The following is a 27,292-nucleotide window of genomic DNA, read 5'->3' on the forward strand; positions in this document are numbered from 1 at the left end:
TTTTCCATCAATTTATAATAATTTAATGGCTCTCTGTAGAATAATCAGAATCAAATCTGTTTATTTAATAATCTCCATAAAATGCCACCTTACGTTCTCAGGCACAATAAAATAAGAAATCTGAAACGAGTTATTTTATCCACTTCGACTTACTTTTATTATTCAGTAGGTAATCAATATTGTTTGTCATTACAACGCGATCATGTTAAAGCTATACAGTTTTCTTATTATTAAATAGAAGCAATTAATTGTATACATTGCCCAGAATTATAAAAGGAAGCTCCAAATATTTTGAAGAATGTTTTTCGTAATTCTAAATCGTCGGCACCGGTTGTATCTCTGCTTGTCGCGCAACAATTTATTGTATTCTTAGCATTTGTACTGAATAAATCACTCGGTCTTCTTTTCATCGCTAACTACGGCGAAAGTCTTTCGTAAACCCATCCATTGTCACCCTGATGAACGAGCACGTTGTCGATCCTTTCGTTTGGTTTGGGTCGTCTAAAACGTATTCGATCGTGCAAGCGGTCGCTTTGGCCTTGCCAAAATTCTACGGAATGTGGTATAATAACATATCCGCCCCTGAAAAATAAATAATTTTGGTACATAACGAGTTCTCGATGCACAGAACCTGGAGTTAACAGGCGACATTAGTGAGCGTTACGGAAATAAGTACGTTTCATTAGTCTCAAATATTTTACGAACCCTAGCACATTTCGTTCATGCTATGGCAATAATTGTAGGAAATATATATAATAAATTGGTTTAAATTACAAAATTAACTGGTATAATTAACAGAAATATGTCACAGAAATTCATCACTAGGATAACCATAGTCTGTTCACCTCTCCTTCTTACACCATAAAAATGTACTATTCTTTATAGGAAATCATGAAATGTGTCAATTTTAATCCTTTCCAGATGAGAATTCTTCCTCCAGTTTACTATAGTATTTGCTATAACATTATGTAATTAAACCATATTACCAAATATCACCTTACAACCTATTTAAAACAGTGGAGATTTACTACAATTGTTCTGAATTGACAATATTCATAAAAATGCAAGACACTCGATATTTTCAATCGCATCGAAAACAAATATGCTTTTCTTTATAAGAGAAATATGCTTCTCTTTATAAGATAAATGAGACATACTTCTCTTCATAATGCACGACGATTCTATCATCCTGTGTTAAGTCAACATAAATTAATTACCAACAGGACGGTCTTTTCACGTGTCCTTCTGGGAATCGTGCTGCCAGCTCCCTTTCCCTCACTATCAGTGTTTGTCTACTTGCAATCACGTCGCTCTGCTTGCTGGCCATTGATCCTATTTGATTGGAGTACGGTCGACTTTGAAAGTAACGATCCGAGTCCTGGGCGGATGTTTTTTGCACTCGACCTTCTACGCGGACCTATGCAGTTTTGTACCGATTAGAAAACAATATATTAGGTTGGTACATATGAAATGTCGGATTTTCTTTGCACGTGAACGTTTGTCATCCTAATTTCGTTGTACTTCTGTTTTTGACATAATCTCGTATATAGTCGTATCGTCCATTTCCTGAATTGCATTTCAATACAGAAGATTTTGTCAAAATTGTTCTATTTTGTTATTTATTTTGAATTTTATAAGCATATGAATTCAACCGATGTTCGTGTAATTTTTTAACATGAGTATAAACTTGATAGTTATTCTGCAAAAGCTGCACGCAATATAAACCAGATGTTTGGGGAGAATATCGTTAACGATTGAAAAGTGCAGCGTTGATTTCAACAATGTCGGTCTGGTGATTTTTCCTTGGAAAATGAACCGCGTGAAAGACCCAAAAGATCTCTGAAAAATTCACTGCTCATTCCTTCGAATTGGCTCAATACTTTTCCATGAAACGCTCGGATGCATACGACGTGCGAAACAATTGCGAAATTAAATAAATTAAAATATAAAATTCTGCAGCTCCCAGCTTATTTATCAAATCGTGCATCAACTGACTTTCATTACTTTAAACATTGAGAACAGTTTTTACAGGCTAAACATTATGAAAATGAAGAAAATCTGAAGAATTCCATATCAAAATTTATTGATTCTAAAGATAATTAATTTCTTTAAAACAAGCATCTATGCATTAAAATCTCGCTGGGAAAAGTGTATTGAAACAAATAGAGAATGTTTTGATTAAATAAAACAGCTTTTGAAAAAAGATATGCAGTTTCGCATACACACTTAAAAATCCAACATTTCATATGCATCAACCGGACAATAATACCGAAACTCCTGCGCATTTGCTCTTTTGAGCTCGCAGTTTAGAAAGCAATCGAGGACAAGGGCAGAAATTGCTTTGCTCTGATTGACTGAGTAGTAAAATGATTGAAATATAAGTCAGAATTTGAGAACAGTTATGATTAGATTGCGGTTGTTTATGCAAATTCGAATATTTATCGGAAAAAAGACAGATATACAGAACTGTGTTTTTACAGAATTTTACAGAAATTTGTTTTGTTGTTAAAGGATTCCAAAATTATAATTTCTGTTTTGCATATTGTATGTTTCCTACATTGCACATTTTTGTGTCTGTTTTTCTTATTTCTGCATACGAGAAGTTTCAAAATTATATCACTTCCGAGAAATGAGGGATTCCTGAGGTCATTTGAAGTAATTTTTTCCTTGGTGAAAATGCAACCCGCGGCTTTGTTTACGAGTTATTGACAAAAGATACTGACCAATGAGAGACGAGCTCGGCTGGTGCTATAGTTTTGCTATTTACTGAAACTCTACATAAATGAAATAAAAGCGAAAATAGATAAAGTATAACATTGGAACAAGTATACATATACACACTCTGTGATGTTGAAATTAAAATGTAATAAACGATACGAATTGACAGAATATAAAGAAATAATCGAAACACATTGTAACGTATATTACGGTAAATAATAGCGAACGTTAATAGACGTAGTCATAGTAGTAGTAGTAATAATGGTAAGTAGTAATTGTGAATAGTACAGATAATAAAACAATTTACATGTAGATTTCATATTGTTACGGCGGTTAATCATATGGAGTCGCCGTAATGAATACGGAATTCACTGCACTTTGCAGTGAACAACCCTTAAGGAAATAGAAGAAGTTCGGGATTGTCATGGAACCGTTGAATCGACAGTCATTCGAGAGACGGATTCGAAAACTGTCTGTGGAGCTGGACAATTAGTCGAACGATTGAACCATTATATTTCATCATAGTTAATAGTTGTTAAAGTTGTATAAGTAAATAAAGATAAAACGTGATGCCGCAACGGTCTCAAAAAACGCGCAACATTGGGGGCTCGTCCGGAATCGAAGAAATGATCGGAAGAGATAGGGGTTCACCGACATTGGAGATACTTTTCGCAAATCTCCGGCAAGGGATGATTTTGACGGCTTTACGTCATAATAGGAGTACTTAATAAAATTCGAGATGATCGCTAGCATAAATGGCTGGGACGAGGCGATAAAGGCTGCTGTCTTAGTCGCTTCTCTAGATGGTCCGGCTCGAGGAGTATTGATTTCTCTTTCCGTTGATAAATATTTCAATTTTCGAGAAATAATTTCGGCAATTGAATTTCGTTTGGGACGGAAGGATTTTATGAAATTAAACTACGTGTTATTTAAAAATTATAGACAACTCAAGGGGTGTCAATCTCTGCATTGGTCACGGAGGTTGAAAGGTTGGCGCGTACGTACGTCGGTGATTTTACTGGCCTGAGAATCGCAAGGAAGTTGAAGATTGGTGTCGTCGATGTTATACTTGTGTCGCAAGGAAAGGTCCGAGGAAGAGGGGATGTGGACCTCTCGAAATTTACAATGTTGGTATACAAAGTTCGCTATGACGCTGTACACGAAAACCTCTGACTACTTCTCGCCCAAGAAGAGGACGTGTCTTCGCAGAAGGCGAGGGAGTGACCTCTGTACCGACATACTGAGCTCTTTCCATTTGTGGAAGAAAGGGTTCGATTGGGGAGGAAGTTGTATCCTTTAGAAGGTGCACCCTTCCCTGACTGGCCCATAAAAAGCGACGCACTGGATCCCATATTACTACAGGAAATATTTTGTCGTGATTGGAGGTGCATCCGGGGAAGAGTTCCGGTGGATGTTTGGAGGAGGGAATTCCCTTTCTTCAAGAAAGAAATGCACAAGCCTCAAAATTAAGAGTTAAGAGGAAGGGCGGGAGACAAAGGTTCGAGTGGTATACGTTGAAGAGTGAAAGAGAGTGACATTGAGAAACTGACGTTCTGCTCAAGGTTTTTGGTGGTTTTCCCTTGAGACGGTGGACAAATGTCGGGACGTTGACTGTCTGAAAAAGGGCCACCTAGGTAATTGATTGTTTTTGTTGTTGTTTGCCTATTTTTCAGACAGAAGTACTTGTGGTTGAGGTAACCTGTCAGTTGTCCGATGGAACGATAGTTCAAGGTTATAGGACTGAAGCTGGCAGCGTGAATGGTTCGATTGTCATTGGCTGACAGGAATGAAATTTGCCGCAGCCGGGACGGCTGCTCATTCGAAGAGGAGGGCAATGTTACGACGATTTCTCTGAATGTCGTCAGGTTATGTACTGCTCTGTGGTGAATACCCTTTAGAGGGAATAGCTGAAGACTGGAGTTGTCACGGATCTGTTGTACCAATAGAGAGTCAGCAGTTGAGACCATATTGTTGCGAGCACCCATTATATGGCCAGCGCCAACTTCGTTCCTTGCAGTGTTGAGGATAAAAGAAGGGTTAGCTGGCTGGCAGTCTTCGGGAAAGAAGAGAGTCGTTTTCGATCTATCATTACGAACGGTTTGACATTTGTGAACGACTTGTAATGCTTGTGTAATCTTGAATAAAGTACTGAGAATGGTCAGAGGAAGACTGAAAAAGCATGGCGCGGCGGAGCGCAACAATATTATATCTACATTGTATGTATATTGTAAATAAACGAGCTGTAAATACAATACCGCAACACGAGACGCGGAACACGAGTAATGAGATTCGCAACAATATTTTATCTGTATGCAGGGTGTCCCAAAAATATCTTACAATCCAGAAATAGCTAGTGCCTGAGATCATTTGAAACAACTTTTATCTTAGCAGAAATATAATTCGCGGTTTCGTTTACGAGTTATTAACGAAAAAGTAGTGACCAATGAGAGGCAAGATCAGCTGCCGTGAGGCGGCCGAGCCAATGAGCGAAACTAGCCTTCGTCCGCTCGTATTTTCTCTAGAATTACTATAACTAGAATTTTTTCGATCGCACTAATTTCTTAGAAGAAAAGGGAATTTTATTTTTATTGTGTCCTTACATCTACTCAAATGTTTAAATATTAGTGATGAGAAAATAAAATTTGATTTATACTTAAAGGAACGGATGTACATTGGTTCATAACTGCTTATTATTATAAATCACCATCACGAGTCTGACTCGTTAAAGTACGGCAAGGAGTTAATAACTCGTAAACGAAGCCGCGAATTATATTTTCGCTAAGGTAAAGGTTGCTTCAAATGACCTCGGGAACCTTACATTACCCAATTGCAAGCAACTGTTGGGACACCCTGTATATTTCAAATTTTAGAATATATTCTGCATTAATTTTTCATATTTCGGCAAGTACATTTTGCATAAACATCTGCGATCTATTTGTAACTGTTATGAAATTTGTTCTCCGTAACTGTTTCAGTTAAAACCAATATACCCATTCTTGAAATGGTTTGAAATGGTTATTTTCGGAATTTTGGTGCAAGCACTTGCCGAGCATGGTAAAAAGAACGTGCAGAAGTCCAGATATTATTGTAATTATTATGTAATGACGATAAGATGGTCGGCGGATTAGCGTAAAAGCAAAAAGGGAATACCACTGTCTTCCTGCCTCCCTTGTTAATGTTAGCGATGCGGTCCATTATCTGTGACTATTAAGCGGGGACTATTTTAATTCGTATTTTCTTACCACCCGCTTCAATGGTTCCCAGTAGAAGGACACAGCTGCATTTGGATTCTCCGCCTAAGAAGTAAGAATTGACAATTTTGATGCAGTAAAACGTCAAATTGTAGCAATGAAACAATTTGTTCAGAAAATCATTTACCACGTATTTGTTAACACTATTTCTACCAACCAGTGTTAAAAGACACTTTCCAAATTATAACTTTAAACTATTCTCTGAGTTTAATTATTTCTCTACAAATAATTTGTTGACTTTTCGTACAATAATTGTTAAATTAATTCAGTGATACCATCTTCCTCCAGCTCACCCTGGATCTAAAAATGTGAAAATGGTACACCTATTTCTTCAAACATTTAATTATTATACAATTAATATAAATTATTAAACATCTTTTTAATTATTAATATAAATTAATAAATTAATATAAAACCCGGCGATTAAAAGAGAACCGCTCGATTTGTAATGCTGATTACGTTGAGCGACGGAATTGATTGGTACCAATGTCCAAGTAAAGAAAAACAATTGTTTACAATATTTATAAATATTGTTTATAACATTTACAACATTTATAGTTAAATTGTACAAGATTGAAGTTGTAAGGGTGTTGTTATCCATGACTGGATTGATGAAACCCTTGAAGACTGGGTTTTACTAATTAAGAACTAACTGACAAACTGACTAACAACAGATTGACCAAATGGTTGAAAATAGAACAAACTGAGAGAAGCTGGCTAAGCTCATAGAGCGAGAAACTGAATGAGCTCATAGAGAAAGAAACTGAATGAGCTCATAAAGAAAGAAACTGAATGAGCTCATAGAGAAAGAAACTGAATGAGCTCATAGAGAAAGAAACTGAAGCAAACTAAGAGTAAGAGCTGGCTGACTAGCACTTTCTAAGAGCGTCTAAGCGAAGAATTAGAGCAACTCGGGGACTGAAAGAATTGTTTCTGCCCTTTTATCATCTTTGAAGCCCAGTAGCGAGACAGGAAGGGATGAAAGAAAAGGCACGTGGCACGTAGGGTCGCAGGTAGTGAGCGGGTGACCGAAACGGCGCGAGTTGACGAGCCTGTCATAAAACGAGACAAAATGTTGTCGACGAGGTGTACCGAACTTTATTGTACTGAAGTGCGGTAATTATTTTATTGCCGGAAAATAGGTGATTATGAGTTTAAGACGTTGTAAATCTAACAAAGGGGATCTTGAATTAGGTTCAAGACGTTCGTTGAAGGAATAATGGTATTGTCTCGTTAAGCCAAAGAGGATATTCTAGAAATTAGACAATTTTAAACTTGAAAATCTAAGGTTGGATAACAATACTTTCGTTAAACATACTATCATTTTGGAGATTTGTATGCAATTTATATCAGAAAAATGACTCATATAAATTTTTAAAATTAATCTGTTAATTGCTTGTTCTTCGATATTTTGTTAAACTTTGTCGGTTGTTTAACAGTGTTTGGAAACATGAAATATTATAAACATCGATACTGACACGTTTAAAAATCTCTTCTCTATTTTTCGATACTAATTATACCTCCCCAATCTTTTTGATTTCCACGCAATGCATTATTTTTGTTGAAAATTCGACGCCCTTACGAAAATTCGAATTTTTAAAAAACTGAAAGTGAAATAGTAATTTCGATTTTGTAGATACTTTTCGAAATTAATAAAATGAAGAAAATAAAAATAAAACGAATAAAACAGATAAAATAAATATTGTTTAATATCAATGTTATCATAATGATATCATAATAACATTTTATAATGTTACGGTAAAAGTGTTGACAGATTTAATTATCCTATCGTAACAGAAATGATTACGGTCAAATTACTGGTTGTTAAAATGTTAATAAACACAATAAACACGTACGTAACAATTTTCTGAAACAGTGTTTTCATTGATTCTATGAAAGAGACACGATGAATATTTCTCTAAAAAATTCCTCTATAAATAATTTTATTAATTTTCTAAATAAATTTTTCTAAATAAAAAGAATCCTCACCAGCTACACATTTTTCCATCCTTCTGGCAATGCATGAAAACGGCGACGATAAAACGACGCGTGTTTGGATCAAAACCAAATCATCAACTAAGACATGAACCATCGATCGAAACAAGTGATAATTAATTAATGGTGTCCTGGACAATGGAAATGCGATGACGTGTAATATTATCGTGCTGTAGTATCACTTATTCGTGTTTCGTGTCCTATTCTGACCGTTTCTCGAGTAATGCAAGGTTCAAACTGATCAGTTGTCATCAATAACGATGCCCATTCGCATAAAGTTACCATGCGTTTCTGACATCCAGGTGTATTATGCTACACTATTATGCAGCACTGACTATAATCTCTGTTGCAGTGTTCTTCTCCTGACGGAAAGGGGATTATTTCTTTAGCTCTTTATCTTCTTGGCGGTACTTGTCGGTTATTTTCTTATTGTAATATATACTATCATTGTAATTACACTAATTATATACGCTCATTGTAATAATACTCAATCGGCTGAGGAGACGAAAGCGATATAGACACTGTTTTGATACGAGCTTTTTCGTATAAATTTTACGCATTTTCCTCCGATACTCTTCGATTTTCTATCTGTCTCTCGATGAACTCATGCGGCGCCCGTTTTGCATTCTTTTGAATTTTTCCCGCAACTTGTAAATATTCTGTCGAGTCCTGTTTATAATGCCTTCGCAAGTAGATCCTCTGTTTGATAATCATCTTTGTTGATTATAATTAGCAGAGTCAGGTAGAATAGAAAAATGGAGCAGAATTCGCGTGCTCTGTATATAATGATTTGTTTACATTTACATCGCGGCCTACTGTGTCGAATGTTAAAATTGAGACTAGGATACTTGCAGTTCGAAAAGCTAGGGTATCAACGCACATGTCACATACATAGAGACACACGCGTGTTTACTCATTTCGTCCAGTGTACATTATTTGACAAGCTTCTTCCAAAAATGCTTGCAGATCGGTGTCCTCAATTGTTTTTATTCTCAGTGTCAAAATCGTCACTTTTGAAGCATTTATCATTAATCTTCTTCTTTATTATTAATCTTCGTAAGTAGTTTTCTATAGTGAATGTTCGCCATAGGCCTTTTCAAGCAAATGACGTGCTTCAGTTGCATTTCCTCAAGTTAAAGCAGAAAAACAAAGTTACCCGCAAATGTTATTTACTTGGGACAACCTCGACATCTTTGTTGTTAAAAAAAATATTTTTACACTGCGATATGTGTTTTTAAAACTCCAGATCTCCCGATTGGGAGCGACTTTTCGGTCACCCTGTAGTGTTCGTAGAAATTTCTCTGGTTCCGGATCTCGAGAATTCATAGTGTCTCTTTCATTTACGATAAAACGTGCACTTACCAGTTCGCGACCCTTTCTACTGTCATAGTTCGTATAAAATTTGAATCCTTCGGTGCCGAAACCTTTGAGCAATACTGCTCGTACAGACGGCATGCCATCCCTGTAAACATCACGTAAATATTACCGCAAATTCGATGATTGACAAAATATGCAAGATAATTCTGCAATTGCAAGGAAGAACGCCAAATGTGTCACGAGGTCAAACAATTTCAGTTTGTTATTTATTAATCGAGTTTTAGAATATAGGATTTATGTATTTCTCAGAACAGAAATCATGAAAACAAATTCAATCGGCTACGAAAAAGAAAAACATGGAAACGCTATTAATACGATGAATTATTGAGTAAAACTATCCCTTTGAATACTACGAATGCATAATTGGGGTTCCATAATTCATGGTGGAAATTGGGTCAGGTAGATTCGAAGCGTCGAAGGCTTTGTTTTCATCAAATTCAACTATCAGTCGAATACACACACTTTGAACAATATCGTAACTGGTAATAATAAACTAAATTCAACGGTAAATACACTGATTATTTTATTGTCCTATATTCATCTCATTAAGTGCGACGTCATCTTTCTGTTTAACCGGCGTTCTTGCGATCAGTTAGAAAAAGATTATGCAAGTGTAAAGATTTATTTGACTGGATAAAATTTGGATCATCATAAAATGGTTTAATTCGGTTGCACATTTCGTTTGGTGGTAAAATTTGTTAATTATTAATTATTATATTTAAATAAATTTGATCGCAAGAGGGTTGTCTAATACAAGAGAACACTGAAATATGAACAAATTCTAATTTTAGTAGTTTTTTATCGTTGCGATTACTATGCTTCTTTTAACCCCTTCCCGTGCCATTTAGCTCGACGAAACTCGGACCCGAGCGATCCGCATCAACGGGCGCTAAACAGACCAGACTGATGTTTGTAAACAGTCGCAATGCGATCCGAAATGTATGTGTCGCCCAAGTATGTGTTCGCGATTCCGACTCGCGATATTTATGTTTTGTCCAAGTAACTGTTCACGAGTCTGACTCGCGATATTCATGTTTGGGCAAAAATCTTCATCGCGAGTCTGACTCGATAAAGTACAGGAAGGGGTTAATCACGTTTCTGATCTGTTCTTCTTTTCTCATAATATTGTTTCGAATGAAAATGAAGTTACATTTGGTTAAGTAAACTAATACAAAGGGACACTGAAATACAGACAAGTTCTAAAACCTGATCCCACATCTGGATTTATTTAAACAATATCAAAATTCTAGTTCCTGTTTAGTGTTTATCTACCGTTGTTAATACTAAATAAATAAAACCTCCTACGACATAATATGCGTTCTGTACGATGTAAATCACATTAATACAATAATAATGACAATATCTCAAATTTAAAAACATGCGACGTTTGGCGTTTCTCCTTGTAAACACAGAATTGTTCGATTATTACTTAGTAGCTGTGGCGAGGAACATAGCGTTCGGTTCGAATATCTGTGGCGTTCTGCAGGCTTCTTCGAACCATGCATCGAACTGTCCGATAGGTTCTTTGCACACCAGTTGATCCTCGGTAAAAGTCTCGCTTTTATCTTTATATTTGATTCGCATTCCTGTTAAATGTAAACAAGAGTCATTGAGAAAGTGTTTATCAGAAATACTTTAACGTCACAATTTATTGTTCATTCTTTTCTAGCACGTGTTTTTACATAATACAGTATGCGGTAAATGGTATGTATTAGAACAAGTACAACACAGCACTTCTCTATACAATAGATATCGTACAAACTTATATTAGGTCTACCGGAAAATTCTACCTGTTCTTAAAAGAAGAGAAAATAATAAATTTTGTGTACATCTAATATTTATTGTGTTATTATAACAACTTAATATAATCGTAACTTGCCCTGTTGCCAGTGTGATGGCGATTTATGAATATCATTTTTGAGAAATATATGTCGCAAATAAAATGACATTGGAGGACATAATTTTCCGATAGACTTAATGCATTGGTGTTCTGTTCCAATTGATTTCAAAAATTAATTCCTTCAAATTTTTATTACGCGATCTTCGCAACGTTATACTTTATTACAAAATTGTCTGAATGAATTAATATTATATAATTGATAGCTTTGAGAATTGTAAATTTATTAGAAAGATGATGCTTTATCATTTGAAAATTGCAAACTTGTCTTTATGGTGGCGCATTGGGCCTTGCATCGTAACAATGACTTATTGGGTCTCGTGTACATATTCTTATCGATCCGATCGGGGATATTGATTTTGTATCGGGTGTTTCGCCGACACCGGAAAAATCAGTCTACCATTGTCTTTGGACACGATCGCTGGTCATTTCGCACTACCTCGCCTCATCCGTAAAACAGAGAACATCTCTTGCTATTTTATAACAAAGTACGAGTGTCGGCTAACTGGTATTCAACGGTACATTATATTTTTTCTCAAATATTTCAATTTGTACTAGTAACACTGGCGAAGTTACATATTAATTGTATACTTATAAGTTACATATCAGTTCAGCGATTTATTTTGTTCTCTACGGTTTTACGATGGTTACGTAACATGTTGCATTCGTCGCCAGTTCGGTTCTATCGTGATCGATTATCTGTGAAGTGGAGTTTGAAGTAGTTTATCTGTGAAGTAGTGTTTGCTGAATTTTCTAATTGGTGCGTAGGCGGGTTTGAAATCGTCTTTCTTAGAGGAGCGGGCGACAGTTTGGCAGAAGTAACATTTTGATGACTCCTATTGTCAAGTCCGTGATTTATTCGTGACGCGTCTTCGTTTAGATCGTTTAGCATCCAAGGCATCGCACTATGTAACAGGTAAATGTTCGCTCGGGGCAGAATTTATAACTTCTAAACTGATTAATTTTCGACGGAAGATAAACATAATATCTTTTTTAAGGGAAATACAAAGATGCGTCGAATTATGGAAAAAAACACAATTTTACTATTACAGATGATCTTAATTTTTTTATTAAACAAAAAATTGTTTACTAATGTTTTCGATTACAATTTATTGTCACATGATCATTGACTAACTTTTTTTGAAAAACTTTTTTAACAGCGTATTGAAATTGCATGTAAAATCGAAATGAGAAAAAAAAACATTTTCAAGCAAAAGAAAAAAATTAACAATTGTTTGATATCTTTTTTTATATATATTCTTTAAATTAATTATCTGCTATGTAATTCCTACATCTGAGTCGGTGTTGATATTTGATGATTCAGGACGCGATTCTTCTATTATTAAATATTGTTTTATGTCTTTTAAATCGCGATACTTAATTTTTCTGTATTTTTGCTTGTAGTGACTATAGTAAAGTCGATGTAACAAATTCCCATTGCTATTTATTTTTGAGTTATGAGACTAGGAGTGGAGACTTTACCGACCGGTAGATTATCGATTTTTCCCCGGTCGGTAGCCTGTGAATCAAATGTCATGGCAACCAATAATTTGTTATCTATTATATTGAAATAAAAGTGTTAGATTCTAGTATAAAATGAAAATAAAATAAATGAAATAGATAAAATAAATATCGTTTAATGCTAATGGTATGAAAATATAAAACTTTTAATAGATTTAATTAGTTTATAATAACATAAATGTTTACGACCAAATGACGGGTCGGTAAAGTATTAATAATAATTTCGACCAACTTCTCCATTGCAACGAACTCCGAACAGCTAAATTTGACGTGAATATGAAATTTAATATGCTCACAATTACTATATAAAAAAAGCATCGAGTTACCTTTCACTATCTTTTTTAAAAACACGAACCAAAGTTGATAAAAATTTAACATACAAAATTGGAAGAAATTGTTAATATTGTAAAAAAACTTGTCCTGCAGCTTGGATGGTCTTATAATACCAATCACAATTTATGAAATTGATCAAATAATTAAACAATATTTAGTAGTAAATTTAATTATTCAATTATTATACTATATATTATTTATTATTAAATTATTTAATAATCAAATTGATCAAATAAACTTTCGTCGAATGTATTTAAAAAAATACACTGGAAATTGAACTAAACAAGCATAATTTTTTACAACAAACCAGAACATTCGTTAAAAATGGTGGACAGTAGTAAAATCTACGTTTCTGTATTATTATTTTGAGATAAAATAAGTTATCAATTTTAGACTTCAGTTTTCTTACTTTTATCCAGTGCGCAACACTGGAAGTGCATTGTGCATCTGTTTTATCATAAGTTTTCGACGTGTGGCGGGATCGTATTTTTACACTGAATATACGACTAATTATAAGACCTGGCTTTCTTAATATGTCCGCTTTAACAGTGCTGAACCAAAATGTCTATCTGCAGGGTCGATTTAGTCCCTTTTAAAAGGAAAAACTAGGAGTAGTGGGGATGAGATTGGGCGAGGATGATTCAGAGTTCAAGGAGTATGGATGACTCGGGGATCAAGGTACAAGAATGAGTCAGTAGGAGGTGAGAGTTTTAGGCGGCTGAAGATAAGATAGAAACAGAGGAAAAATAGGAAATATTTAGGGAAAGGATGACTAGCGTCAGGATGACTATCGCAAAAGCGAACATGTTTGTATAACTATGTATCATACCAGGTTAGCATCCAACACATCGTATCGCAGCTTGTAGGAGGGTGTACAAGAAAGACTCCTTGTTTCTAGAGCTGGATCTCACGATGACAAGATAAATATAAAGCAACGAAGTTCCCGATAAAATTATAGATTTATGGACGTTACGCTCCTCAAGATTTCGTCCTTGTACACGAACATCTTTCGCTGGAAGATGAGTCATAGGATAGAGAAAGGTTCGAAGCAGAACACCGTAATCATGAACCAAGCATTTTGATAAGTTCTCTGAATAAAATCATGTCTACAGTGCTCTGCATTGAACTTTCCTCTTTTGAATAACACATTTTCTAGCGAAAATTACTCTTACACAAGGACAAAATCTCGAGAAAGAATACAGCATTGCTGTCTATTGTTAATATTCGTGATATCGATAATGTAGAGCCAAAAGCAATACTAGTGCTTTGTAAGATGGCGCCTCAGTATAAGGACTATCGACGTGGAGTCGGAGAAAGATGCAAGCAGAGACGAGGTATAGGAGATGACTGAACAGCGGACATGGTATAATTGTTGACTAGACCCTTAAAATACATTTATGAAAAATTGCCAGAGGAGAAAGATTCGAAGAGTACTACATCTCTAAGCCTTCAAATTTTTTTTAGATGCAGCAGCGCATGTGCAATTAACAATTGCATCGTTTCTTTAAATAGAAATGTATATTTTTTACACAAATCAATTCTTCTGTTCATTATACGTAAAAAATGATGAGGGTACCATGCCAAAAAAATTATTAGATCTCGAGATATTTTCAAAAAACTTACATCATTTTGTATGTAGAATGAACAGAAGAATTGATCTGTGTAAAAAAAATATGAATTTCTATTTAAAGAAATGATGCAATTGTTACATTTTACTATACATTTTATTATACAATAATAACGGAGTTATGGCTTGAAACAGTTATGTGGACCACCCAGTATACACAGGTTCACGAAAGTATTCGAACACGTTTTAAATTGTAATAACTTTTTTGAAAATTAACTAAATGACTTGAATTATTTCAGATAATAGTGCGGCTAATACACTAGACTCTAACAATAACTGGAATGCTTTTTTCCTTAATTTATCTCTTATTTAGAATGATAAAAACGCAAAAAACTCTCGTTTTTAACTTAGAATCTATCTCTTTCTGAAAATTTACTACATGTTCAGCAGTTCATATTCAACTGACTTCAGGGATACATTTCTGGCACTTTCTTTTTTTATCAAAATATAAGGATCATACTATTCGAAAGTCTATTAAATACAAAATAACGTATTATTAACCAAAATGTCATCCATCATAATGAATACAAGCATGTAATTGTTCGATATTTTTCACAGTCTAAAAAAAAGAAAGTAGCAGAAAGGTTAGTTGTTGCTGTATATGGTGCTTTTTTTATTTATTGAAAAATATGTCAAGTTCGCATGGTTTGATGACGAGACGTAGAATTGTTATGTCATGACCAGACGCACCACTTCACTGCTATTCAATAATATAGTAAATATAGTAAATTCTTCCTTTTTGTTTTAAATCTTAAATTTCATATGTTCTGAAGAAATACTGATAATTACTTTACATTAATAAGCATGTTATAAATAACAACTTACACTTAACGTTTGAAAGTACTGTCCAGAGCGATTGTAAAAATTTTCTACACCTAATCTTATAATCTAAATGTTATAATTTTAAAAAGTACCTATATTTCTTACGTTTACTAACAAATTTAAAATTGCTATAATTTAATATCATAATTAAATATTTAGAATACTTCGTATGAAAATTAGAAAAACTAATAAAGGAACCATGGATATAAAAACGGACTAAGATGGTGAGGTATTTTATAGTACGAACTTTAGTGAAAGTTAGATCGAATGTTGTGACTGCAATGACTCGGCACATAATATATTTTATTAATAACTTGGATATTACTTATTGCACAACAAAGTCTCAGTAACCGAAGAATCTCAGATAACCAGGTAAGAGGTGTTGCAATCGTCTCCTCTACTATTGAGTCAATAAAGACTGTATCACGCACTGGAAACACTTCTTTTACAAATATTGTTTGTGCCAGAAAAAAATCGTCTTATAAGAATACAACTATATATGTCTATAAAATATAGTACATATACCGAATTATACAATTCAAGTATATGTACCGCATTAGAGAAGGGCCAATTGTATTGCGTTTCTTAAAAATAAAAACACTAATTTGTTGTAGTTACGGGGAATTGTTTACGTCGAATGCACAATTTGGTACGATATTAAAAATTATTTTTATGAATAATTCTTACAAGCAATTATGATTAATTTTCCTCGTCTATAATTATTATTATTGACGGTCCAAATCAAATTTCCGTCACTGGTAACTATAAGTAACGAAAATACAATTTTCCCCCTACCGATAATTGTTATAAATAATTAGAATATATTGCTTACATTGAAAATTATAATAAATGATTGATATAGAATTTTTGTCGTTAATAATGATTATTTCCAGTCAAAAAAGTTATTAGGCAATTGTAATTGTTCTTTGTAACCAAAAATTGAAATCATATAATCGTGAGATTTTTTTAAACAATTTCATTGCGTATGTCGTTCATTGAATATCTAATTGTTAATTACAATTTCACAACCTCCAATTATGACGCACTTTAATCTAACATTTTCTCAATTTCCTCAATTTTATTTACACGCAGTAAAATTGTACAAAGTTGAAGTGTATATTACAACTTACAATAACATTAATTTTTCTAAGCGATTTGAATTTTTTAAAATGTTAGAAAGATTAGTTTACGAGACAGAGACTAAAAAATTATTTTCAACAATTCCAATTGTTTGGGATGATAAAAGAATGTTTAAATTATTTATTAATAACTTTTTGCTCTAAGTCTATGAGATCTCGATAGTTTATATGCACACTAAAAACAGTTACAGTGAATGACAAAATTATTTCTGAATCTACGTTCTATGTTATTTTCTATGTTTATTACTATGTAGATTACATATTAAACATAAGCGTATATAAGTAAATAAATTATATCCTTTCTCCGATTTTCTAATATTTTCTAATATTTTCGCAGTCGTTCTTTTCAATAATATCAATAAAGTAAAAATAAATACTACTATTTTCCAATTGAAGGCGACCCTTGACGATTGAAGTTTACCTTGAATATTAAAATACTGTCAACATTCACTACTAATTGAACTATTCATTTAAGATTACCTTAAAAATTATTATAAGATAAATTTGACACTGAATCCGTGATCAACAACCCTAACAACCGTAGTATAAAGCATTTTAAATAACATTTTCAGTAAATCTCGAATGTAATTGTAATGCTTGTATAGCGTTTCAGCTATTTGGGCCACTGTGCGACAACTTGTCACGTGCGCAAGTATTCGATAACAAGTGCTCCCACCTACGATTAGGACACCTTACATGCAATTTGTCAAAGTTCGAAATGAATTCCACTGAATCGTCAAAAAGCAATCAATTTGACAGTTGTACACGCGTAATGAACGTTATTCCCCGTGATAAAGTTACCTCCAATGTCAACGTTGTAACTCGTATCCTGAGCGGTAAACCTTTCGGACGACATGACAGCGAATTCGGTGGCACTGGTTTCTGGTTTTGTAGAGAAACAGCTGACCGTTAATAGAAAGTGCTGATGTCACTGGCGAAATTTCAAGGAAACACGCGGTACGTTCGACGACGGATGTTTGTCGGTGTGCGCGTAGTGTAGACCAGCACTGTTATACTTGAGACACTGCCGCAGACCGAGTTATACCGAGGTTATCAGCTACAGTAATTTGTCCCATCCTGGTGCAAGATGGCGCGCAGTATCGTCAAATTCCGATCCATACCTAGTTCGAAATTTGTGAAGTTGCATCGCTCGCATCGGGCAGTATTTAACACATATTCGTCCGCACGACGAAAATTCGTCATTTTGCAAACAATTGTCAATAGCCAAATGACGACAATTCATTTCGCAAATAATCGTCAATAGCCAAATAACGACAATTCATTTCGTAAATAATCGTCAATAGCCAAACGACGACAATTCGTCATTTCTATGTTACAGAAAATAATTGATTCTTGTTCTTTTAATTCTAAATAAATAACATTCTAATTTTTACGAAACCGAGATAATTCCAATAAAGACGAAATTATGATTTACGTAAACATAAATGCGTTAAAATAGCGACTGCAGGAAAGACAAAACATCCTTTGAAATATTGGAAAGTTTGCAAACACAACTAAAAAAGTAGAACTAGCTATGTACGTGACTTTTGCAACATTCTCTTTCATGCTAGAACATGTTTCTAGCAGTACCATTCGCTGAAGAAATATTAATTATTTATAAAACTAAAGATTCGAAAATAATTTACTTTGTCTAATAAAAAAGAGAATAATAACTTCGTGTTTTCAGTCATTCATTTGAACTTTTTTTGTATTTAATTTCTTCTTAACTTCAGAAAGCAAAAAAAAAAATTAAAAATTTATAGATACTAGTAATCTTTTGTCACACAATTGAAATGTATCGTATTCATATTTTCTAGTACGTATTAGGGTAAGTACGAGTACACGTTACTTTAAATACTGAATAGCAGCCAGCTTTGAATGGTTGTTAAACCACGGTTTTCATAAAAAAATAGTGCATTTTCTTTTCTTGTGAAAGCTGAATTTATATAGAAATAGTAACAAAATGTCATCTCAGAATTGAAATGAGATTAATAAAAGAAGTATAATTAAAACGATTCGAAAAAAGGAAAGGATTTTATTTCCAACCCTGATGAATTTTTTTTGGAAATCAAAAATCTTATTTGTTTTAATCGGAATTTTTGTTTGAAGAAGTGAACATATATTTAGTAAAAATGACACGCACAAAACTTGCAATCTCCAGATTGCAAACGATCATTTGTAATATAATATATATATCGATCTCAAATCGATCAATTATAATTGATGTTATGATTGAAAATAAAACATATTTCTTAAATACTACATTATTATTCCTGAAGAAAATTAAAAAAATGAGGCTTCTGTCTCTTGCAATCAAAAAATGGTGAATGATCTCCGACATAATTTGCGACAATCATGTCTCATACAGAATTGGGTATTATGCGAATAGTTTCAAGTAGATATTTACTTAAAATAATTATTCGAACCGTTTCGAATGAATATTTACCTAAAACAATTATTCGAATAAAATCCTTTAAGTCAAATATTTTAATTGAATGATAATTTATCATAACAATGCTACATATTTATTTGAATAACTCTTTATTCGAATAAATAATTCGAATAGGGATAGTAAAGTTAGTCGAGTAATAATGCGAATAATTATTCATTGTTTTTGGTTTTATGTAATTTTGTAAGAATAAACTTATAGGAGTACATTTCGTTATACGTATACATATGCATTTATGTTCAGAATCAGTTTAATTTCCAGTATTCTGTTGGCGAAACTGCATGCATGTTTACTTCTTGGTTTTGTTTACATCGACGAGACAGATAACGTCACAAGCCAAACAATCTCAGATGTTGTAAACATGAATCGTCGAGATGAATATGAGCTGCCTCTGTACTCGTTGAAAGATTATTCAGTTACACATAAATGATAAATGAATGTAGAGGAAACTGAACTTTGTGATACAATATTTAAAAAAGTGATTAATTGTAAGAATTATCATGGTACAAATTAATCAATAAACGTTGGAAAAACAACTAACATTCTTCCATTTTGATATGAACTAATTATTTCGTCAATAAATTCCTGTATGAATAAATTCTTATTCGAATAACAAATAATTTGCTATTCAAATGTGTTCTTATTCAGAAGTACCCAAGTATACTTATGTTCGATTGCATTATTATTTGATAATGTCGAATACATTTTTATTGATTCATTTTTATCTCTTATTCGTATTTTTATCTCTTATCCTTATCTAAGTAAATGTTTGCTGAACTAATACTTTTTAATTGCTTATAATTCTACTAATATTATTCCGATAATAACAGAAATGAATGTTAAATGCATAAAAATAATTCAGTTTCATCAAAGGAACTAAATTGTGAGTAAAATTTGTACAGGTTGCATAAAAATAATGAAAAATGTTGAAAGTTCTTCCTACTGCGTATTATAAACGATGCGTTAGTAATTATAACGATTAGATATTACAATTTTGTTATTTATTCATCTAATTTTGTTACGTATTTATCTTTCTGTAATTTTATTTATTAACCCGTCTTCCAAATATTTTATTATGTTAAGGTGTGGTAATTGCGGAGTTATAGATAAAATACGGAATTTAATGACTTCAACATTCCAAGAAAATGTACTTAGTTTTATTTTATGTAAATCTCACATCTATAATTTATGTTTTTCTTTATATTTATTGTATTTTTCTACGATTGACTCCAAACTAACATTTACACAGATATTAACCCTTCGCAGTCGTATATCTACTCTCAGTCACCAAATTAATTTATTTCTCTTTTTCTTTTTTATTTCTACATAAAATTAAAGCATGTTATTGCGTTACAGATATCTAAACTTTAAAACAGACTTAATAAATTTTGTGACATGATACTTATGTACTTTAATACGATCGCAAAGGGTTAACAAACTATGTGAAATTCTGAAAAATAATTAATTGAGATTATATAATTTTATAGTTGAATAAATTAACTGGATTTTATGTCGTACATATTATTTATGAATAAATGTAAATATGTTTCTTGTTCAGTTTTTTTATTTTCTTATAACTTTAAATATGCGAACATCGTTATGTATAAAACATAAGATATCTGTAGCTTATAAAAATATATACATTACTTAACGTTATAAGAAATGCAATTACACCAATTTTGAAACCCCAAAAATTTACCCCAAAATTTGAAATTGTCATATATTTATTATAAGGATTCACTTCGTTTAAATTTCCATTACATATAACATGTGCTTAAGATTGCATCTTAAGGGTTTTAATAGTTCATAACATTCATCTACCCTACTCTTAATAAGAGTTTTTTTGCTCCAGAAGTCTGTGTTAAACTATAAAAGAATTGTAGCTGTCGTTTTATGCTGAGTGAATTTAAATCCTGAAAAATTTTGGTGGCAGATGAATTATGTATGCCTTTAAAATGAGCTAATAAAACTTCCCATTGCTATAGTACTCATGCGATACATTGGTTCATCGATAACCATGTGGTCTTTGCTGGTTCGAGTATTCTATGTCTCAACACAAACATTAAATTTTGTAAATCTTCTAGTTAAAATATTTTCTTCTCATTTTAATCAATGTATTCATAGATATGATGCATTAATTTATCAATTTTGTCTGGTATAATTTTACATGCATCAGTAGCAATGAGATTCAAATTGTGACAAATACATGAAATTTAAATTGTCCCTGGATGTTCCTTTTGCAATGATATTATAAAGAGGTGATGTTTTACCACCTTAAAACTAGTGTTATTGGTAAAAATCTCAATAACATTTCTGATTGGAATCTGTATCTTTGCTTTCATCAATTAGTATAGAAATTAAATGTGTCTCAAAATATTGACAACTTTTGTAGTAAATGCTCTACCAAATATATTAAAAATTGCAATCCTAATTTTTGTAGGTTCCTACTTTAAGTTTTCTACTATAAAGCACTTGTAATTGCAATCCGTATGATCATCTTGTTCTGTTTCGACAAAGTGATTATAAAAATCAAAACTCGTACAATGCACCACTATTTTTAGCAGATACCTCATGTCCTTCTGGTGCTCACTTTGGATCATAGGAACTCCACCATTTTTGGGGTCTACTGTTTCTCCTTAATAAACCATACATCCTCGATGGTGCAAAAGGTAACATTGTTTTGCCCAAATTATCTTATTTCAGACGTTGCACATGTGTATTCGTGACCTGACCAACATTCTAGCATAGGTATTGTTACTATCTCTTGATACAATTTTGATTATTACTGGAATTATTATAATATAACATCCAACAGAAAATAAGTAAAGTACATATTCTAACAGAAGAAATTATATATACATAATATAATACATACATATATATTCACACATTTACCTGAGTCCACTATTAGTAGTTGCTGTGTCAATGCCAATAGTACCTCGACTTGGACCTAGTTATACAAAACTATGCGATACAATGTAATTTGCAATGCAATTGAAAATTTGAAAGAGCGTGTTGAGTTGCGCGCGTTTTTACAATAAAAAATACACATGTTTTTCCTGACACGGGCGCCTCCTAGCGTCCAGTGATGATACTAGCTACTAAGGCAGGCGCCTCCTGGCGTTCGAAAGTGGTGATTGAGAAGCCACACAGGCGATTAATACAAAATAAAATCACGATTTAAGGAGATAGAGTAGTTTATATGACTTTACGGATTCAGCAAATTAATATCTAATCGTACAGTTTTCGTTAGAAAAATAACATTACTCATAGATGTGTAGAGCTACTTGATAAATACAAGATGGTGCCATTGACGTTTTCTTGTGGCGGATGTAGATAATTAACGTTTCCTATTTTATCGATAACTCATTAATATTGATTAAATTAATGAATACATTTTTGCTACCTTATAAATATTAATTTAATTAATATTGTTTTGTACCAACGAGTTTTTTAATTTATAATAAATTTTTTTAGATAGTATACGTATGCATCAAATAAGAATAATTTATTTCTTAGTTTGACAATTTTATATAAAATATTTCATTAAATTATAAATGTTTAGTAGGAATATTTTAATTATATAGTTTATTTATATAAAAATCTCCTCATTATATTCGCAAATGAAAATGAAATTCAATTCAAATAAAAATATTCTCCAGATTGAGAAATGTATTAACATTTTTTTATAACTTTCGATGAAATGTTCACTAAAAATATTTAAAAAATAATTATTTCCAGCTTCAGATAGTTATATATTTCCTGTATTTGTTACACAATAATTTTTAATTAATCTTGATTGATATTTTTGATAAAAATTTCGTTTAAATATAGATTTACGAATTATCTTTTACATTCTAATTGTGTATTTTACATGTATGTAAAAGATTGTGAAATATAATGCCATTTTTGTATACCGTTTTGTCTATAACAAATATTAGCACACGATTTGGTCACAATAACATACATATGTTATGTGACGAGCAGATATGAGCAATCATAAAGAATTATATTTGAAATATCTTATTTATTATTGTTGTTATATAATTTATTTTTGTATTATTTAGGTTCCGTGCGGATCCCAAATGTGGCCCGTTACCGACAAGTAGGGAAGAAATTGGTTCAACGCTTTCGTCGGAGAATTGAAGTATGGATATAATATGACAATAATGTACATTTAAAAGCTGGCATTGCTATTCCATTTAAGTAGAGTTCATTATCGTACCATAGCATTTTCTACAGAATCGATAATACAGATTTTAAAACATTGCGTGCAATGTCTATTCCTACGTGACATGCAACGCATCATGGTATCATTCCAAAAATGTCTACCTACTGTTGATACTATAGGAAATGTCAAATAATTTTTACATAGCTACAGATGTTACAGAATCATTTATAGTTCAATAATTATTCAATCATCTCTGTTTTCTTCCACTGGAAGTGAAGTTTTCTTTTGTATATTCAAGCCTAATTTTTTAGTTCCCATATTACCAAATTTTGTCACATTTTTCATAGATGTACTTTCCTTCTAGAAGAGGTTTAATTTAAACGTTTTGATGTTAGATGGCGATAGCTTATCTGATACGACAATTTTGAAAAAATACAAAGATTACAAAGAGCAATCAGTGTTGTATTTACGCCACTCTACATTGGACATGCGCCTGAGGCCACCGAAAGAAGAGTCGAAATTGACAGAATTTGCATTTTATGTTCCTTTCAGATTTACTTTAAAGAGACAGAAGTGGTGTTGAAGACAAGAAGTAACAAGCTGTTAATCACAAGACCATCAAAAATCGTTATTTTGCTTCAAAATAATCAACGTACGTGAATCAACGCATTGCTGCTAAATGTATGAACAATAACTAATTGTAACTGACTAGAACTAACTATAACTAATTATAACTAACTATAAGTAACTATAACTAAATATAACTAACTATAGATGATATGTAAGTATTGTATACAGTTATATATATATAATTACGTATAGTTGGTTGAAGTTACAGTTACTAACTTTTTTTATGGAAACAATGAAAATGAAACGAAACAAATAATTATTGTATGTATGTTATCAAAAGATCAAAGAGATAAACACAAAGCACGGCAATTTTATATATCAGTATTAGTCTTAAATAAATTCTGTACCATCAGAAAATCGATTATTTTAATTATAAAGGTGTATTACTTCCATAAGAAATAAAAAATGGGTGGAATAAATTAGTGTGTCTTCATTTAAACGAATGAAACAAAATAAAAGGTCCGGAATACATAAAATCCAATACTTTGTATTTCAAATGAGAATGCAATTTTGTCGGAAAATATGCTTGGTTCATTAAGATGCTTTTCCCAGGATAAGTTTTCGTTCTGAAAGTGTTCCTTTCTCTGACTCATTGTTGTTCACTCTTGACTCTGTTTTTCTTTTCTTTGTAGTTTCTTGTATTTCATCTTCTCCTGTGTCGTGTTTTTTCCCTTCACTACGAGTTTCTGTTTTCACCATGAAGTTAGTATTACTCTTCTTCCTTTTCTTCGTCCTTCGCATTTCTTCTTGTTAGCACGTGTGGTAATTAACAGAAAATGACATAACCTAGGAGATCCAGTTTAAGATAATGATTTTAAATTTTAGTTACGCGCATGCTTTATAACTGTTACTTGTTTATTTGGACGAAATCTATAAACGTATGTTTTACCTTTTTAATTTGAAACATCGGGCTGCAAAATTTAAGCATGACATAATTGTTTATAGGTTTCCGGTTTCTTGACTCGTAGAAGTCAGATTTCATAGTTTACAGCGATCTGTCAAGCGTGAAACACTTCACGAATTTGTTGTTGCTTTAGTATACGATTTCGTGTGTAGCGTGTAGCGAGCCTTTGGTTGATTTAAATTAATTTAACGCGCTCAAAAATGTGGACATATCATGAAAATACTGTCAAAATCTAAATTATAACTTACACGTAGTAAAAAAGACGGAAATAGGGCGCGAAAATAATTTTTTATATAAATAAAATCTCGTTGGTGTGTCGTATACTCTTATTGGTATTTACGTGGACACCTTCAATTTTTACGCATTATACAATTTACTTTCACGTATATAATGCATATAAATTAATCTCATGATCCTTGTTTTCCAGATTTCACTCATATTTAAGTCTGAGGTATCTAACAGTCTCGTTTGCGAAGACACGCGCTTTATTGCCAACCTCTGTCACCATGTTTTATCAAACTCAAATAATGTACACAAAATTGAATTCTTGTTCAAAGGATATGAACTTGTCGTTAAAGAGAAAATACAATTTTCTAGTTAACTATGTAATCTTTATTTATCTAAGGAAATCCTATTTTTAGAAAAAATTATCAGCTTTTGAAAGAAAAACAAGTTGGATTTGTAAACATGATGATTTAGTTTATCTTGTATTTCTCTTCGCATTTAGACAGATTTATATTATTATTTTAAGCCAACATGTATTATATTTCTCTTTTTTCCTATTTTTAATACTATATTACTTATTTTATATATATGACATATTCTCTTTCTTACAATGCTTACCTTAATTAGAAATTTCTTAAATACAAATAAATTTTCATTTGAAGAAATTTTTATCGATTATTTTTCTCCAAACTAAATACATATTTATTTGTGAAGTAGTAAGCATACCGGTTGGAATAAAATATAAAATGATGTAATATTTTTTAACACGTAAACCATAAAAGATGTTGCATTGCTACAGATTTTGTTTAGAATGTTTGTGTGTAATACTAGGTGTTATAATGTTATTGCTAAGTGTCCGCTCATCTTTGTCTCCCAATAAATAGCTGATTATTAACGCTAATAATATAGCGTAAATATTAAGTAATAAATAATAAATATTCACATGAATTTTTCATTAAATAACCTACATACTAAACAAAAGTTAGATTATCTGTCCACTTATATTCGTCCATGACTGTGTAATTAGCGCAATTAGTTGAATCGTTGTTAAATATACAGGGTGTTCGAGAAATCGTGGTACGACTGGAGAGAGAATGATTCTACATGCAAAAATAGGTTGAAAAATAACAATAACATTTTTTTGTCTAAGACAGGGATGAGGTGATTTTCGATATTTTTTAACTGATTCTTGGATACTGAATTTTGAAACGAATCGATTTTCTAAATTATAAATCGATCTTCTATTGAAAGTCGCTATAATGCTATTGATTATTACCATTTACAACATTTCGTCTTCTTAAACTCATTGCCTTTAAATGATTGTTTAATAAATGAAAATAAAGTTTTTCAATAAAGAAGTAAATCTGTAGTAACAACAGGGCTACTAAATAAATAAACCTGTGATAATGACAGGATTGCTAAATAAGTAAACATAATTAATAAATGGTTACTAAATAAGTAACCCTGTACAAAGTAACTCAATAATAATTATATAACATTTATGAAACTATAAAAATACCAATTAGATTGATATTTAAGATTACACACTGCATATCGACGTTTAATCTTGTAAATTGGTTTTAAAACTATCTTAAGAATTAAAGCATTGCATTTTAAATACTTTTTCAGAACGATTTTTCCAGGTTCAATATTCTATTGAATCGATCTCTCGAGAGAATCGCGTCAAAATCGCGTGGTTTCCAGTATAACGAAAAGTAGAATTGGTATGACATGATCAGACGCGCCTCTCTCCCTATTCACTACTACCATTTCTTCAACCTAATTTTTCTCGCAAACGGAAACGTTAAATGAAAAAATCTTACTCTACCTTTTATCACACGAACACACTCTATATATCCTATCATTTGTTACACAATTTTCTGTAGATATCCTGACACCTTTAGCTTACTATTGTATACAAAAAAACGTTATAAAGTTGACGTTATCTCCAATACTACTTTTAAAAATTGGAGTTGTTTTTCTGATACCATGATATATTTCATTACAACCGGTTAAGTTAGTAATTTTCGGAATGCTAACAAGTTTCGTACACGTGTATGAGGTTCAGTTCTACGAGTGTCACAACACTGTATTGGTTTGCTACACTCCGACGCAATTACTTTGCTATCTTAAGAATTTTTGAGTTTGGCATTCAGTACTTAACGCAATAAATTCAACGACACGCAAAGTTTTATTAAAAAAATAACTATAATCAACAGCAGTTTCCTCATAC

General features: G+C 32.2%; 1 protein-coding gene across 1 annotated transcript; it reads right to left on the minus strand.

Moving 5' to 3' along the window:
- Positions 1 to 23: 23 nt before the first annotated feature.
- LOC144467778 (pyridoxine/pyridoxamine 5'-phosphate oxidase) lies at positions 24 to 17,762 on the minus strand. The gene is made up of 6 exons (XM_078176721.1): positions 17,482 to 17,762; positions 10,771 to 10,927; positions 9,327 to 9,426; positions 5,961 to 6,014; positions 1,218 to 1,417; positions 24 to 582 (listed from the first exon to the last, which is right to left on the minus strand). Exons 1-6 carry the CDS (start codon positions 17,534 to 17,536, stop codon positions 417 to 419), a joined length of 732 nt encoding a protein of 243 aa, XP_078032847.1. The 5' UTR covers positions 17,537 to 17,762; the 3' UTR covers positions 24 to 416.
- Positions 17,763 to 27,292: the final 9,530 nt, after the last annotated feature.

The sequence above is a fragment of the Augochlora pura genome, chromosome 3 (assembly GCF_028453695.1).
Source record: "Augochlora pura isolate Apur16 chromosome 3, APUR_v2.2.1, whole genome shotgun sequence".
Classification (NCBI taxonomy): Eukaryota; Metazoa; Arthropoda; class Insecta; order Hymenoptera; family Halictidae; genus Augochlora; species Augochlora pura.

Coding starts and splice junctions, on each gene's coding strand:
- LOC144467778 (XM_078176721.1), bottom strand. CDS start 17,536: ATGTCGTCCGAAAGGTTTACCGCTCAGGATACGAGTTACAACGTTGAC. Junction 9,427..10,770: donor TTCCTCGCCACAGCTACTAA/GTAATAATCGAA, acceptor TGATGTTTACAG/GGATGGCATGCCGTCTGTAC. Junction 6,015..9,326: donor GTAGAAAGGGTCGCGAACTG/GTAAGTGCACGT, acceptor CTTACTTCTTAG/GCGGAGAATCCAAATGCAGC.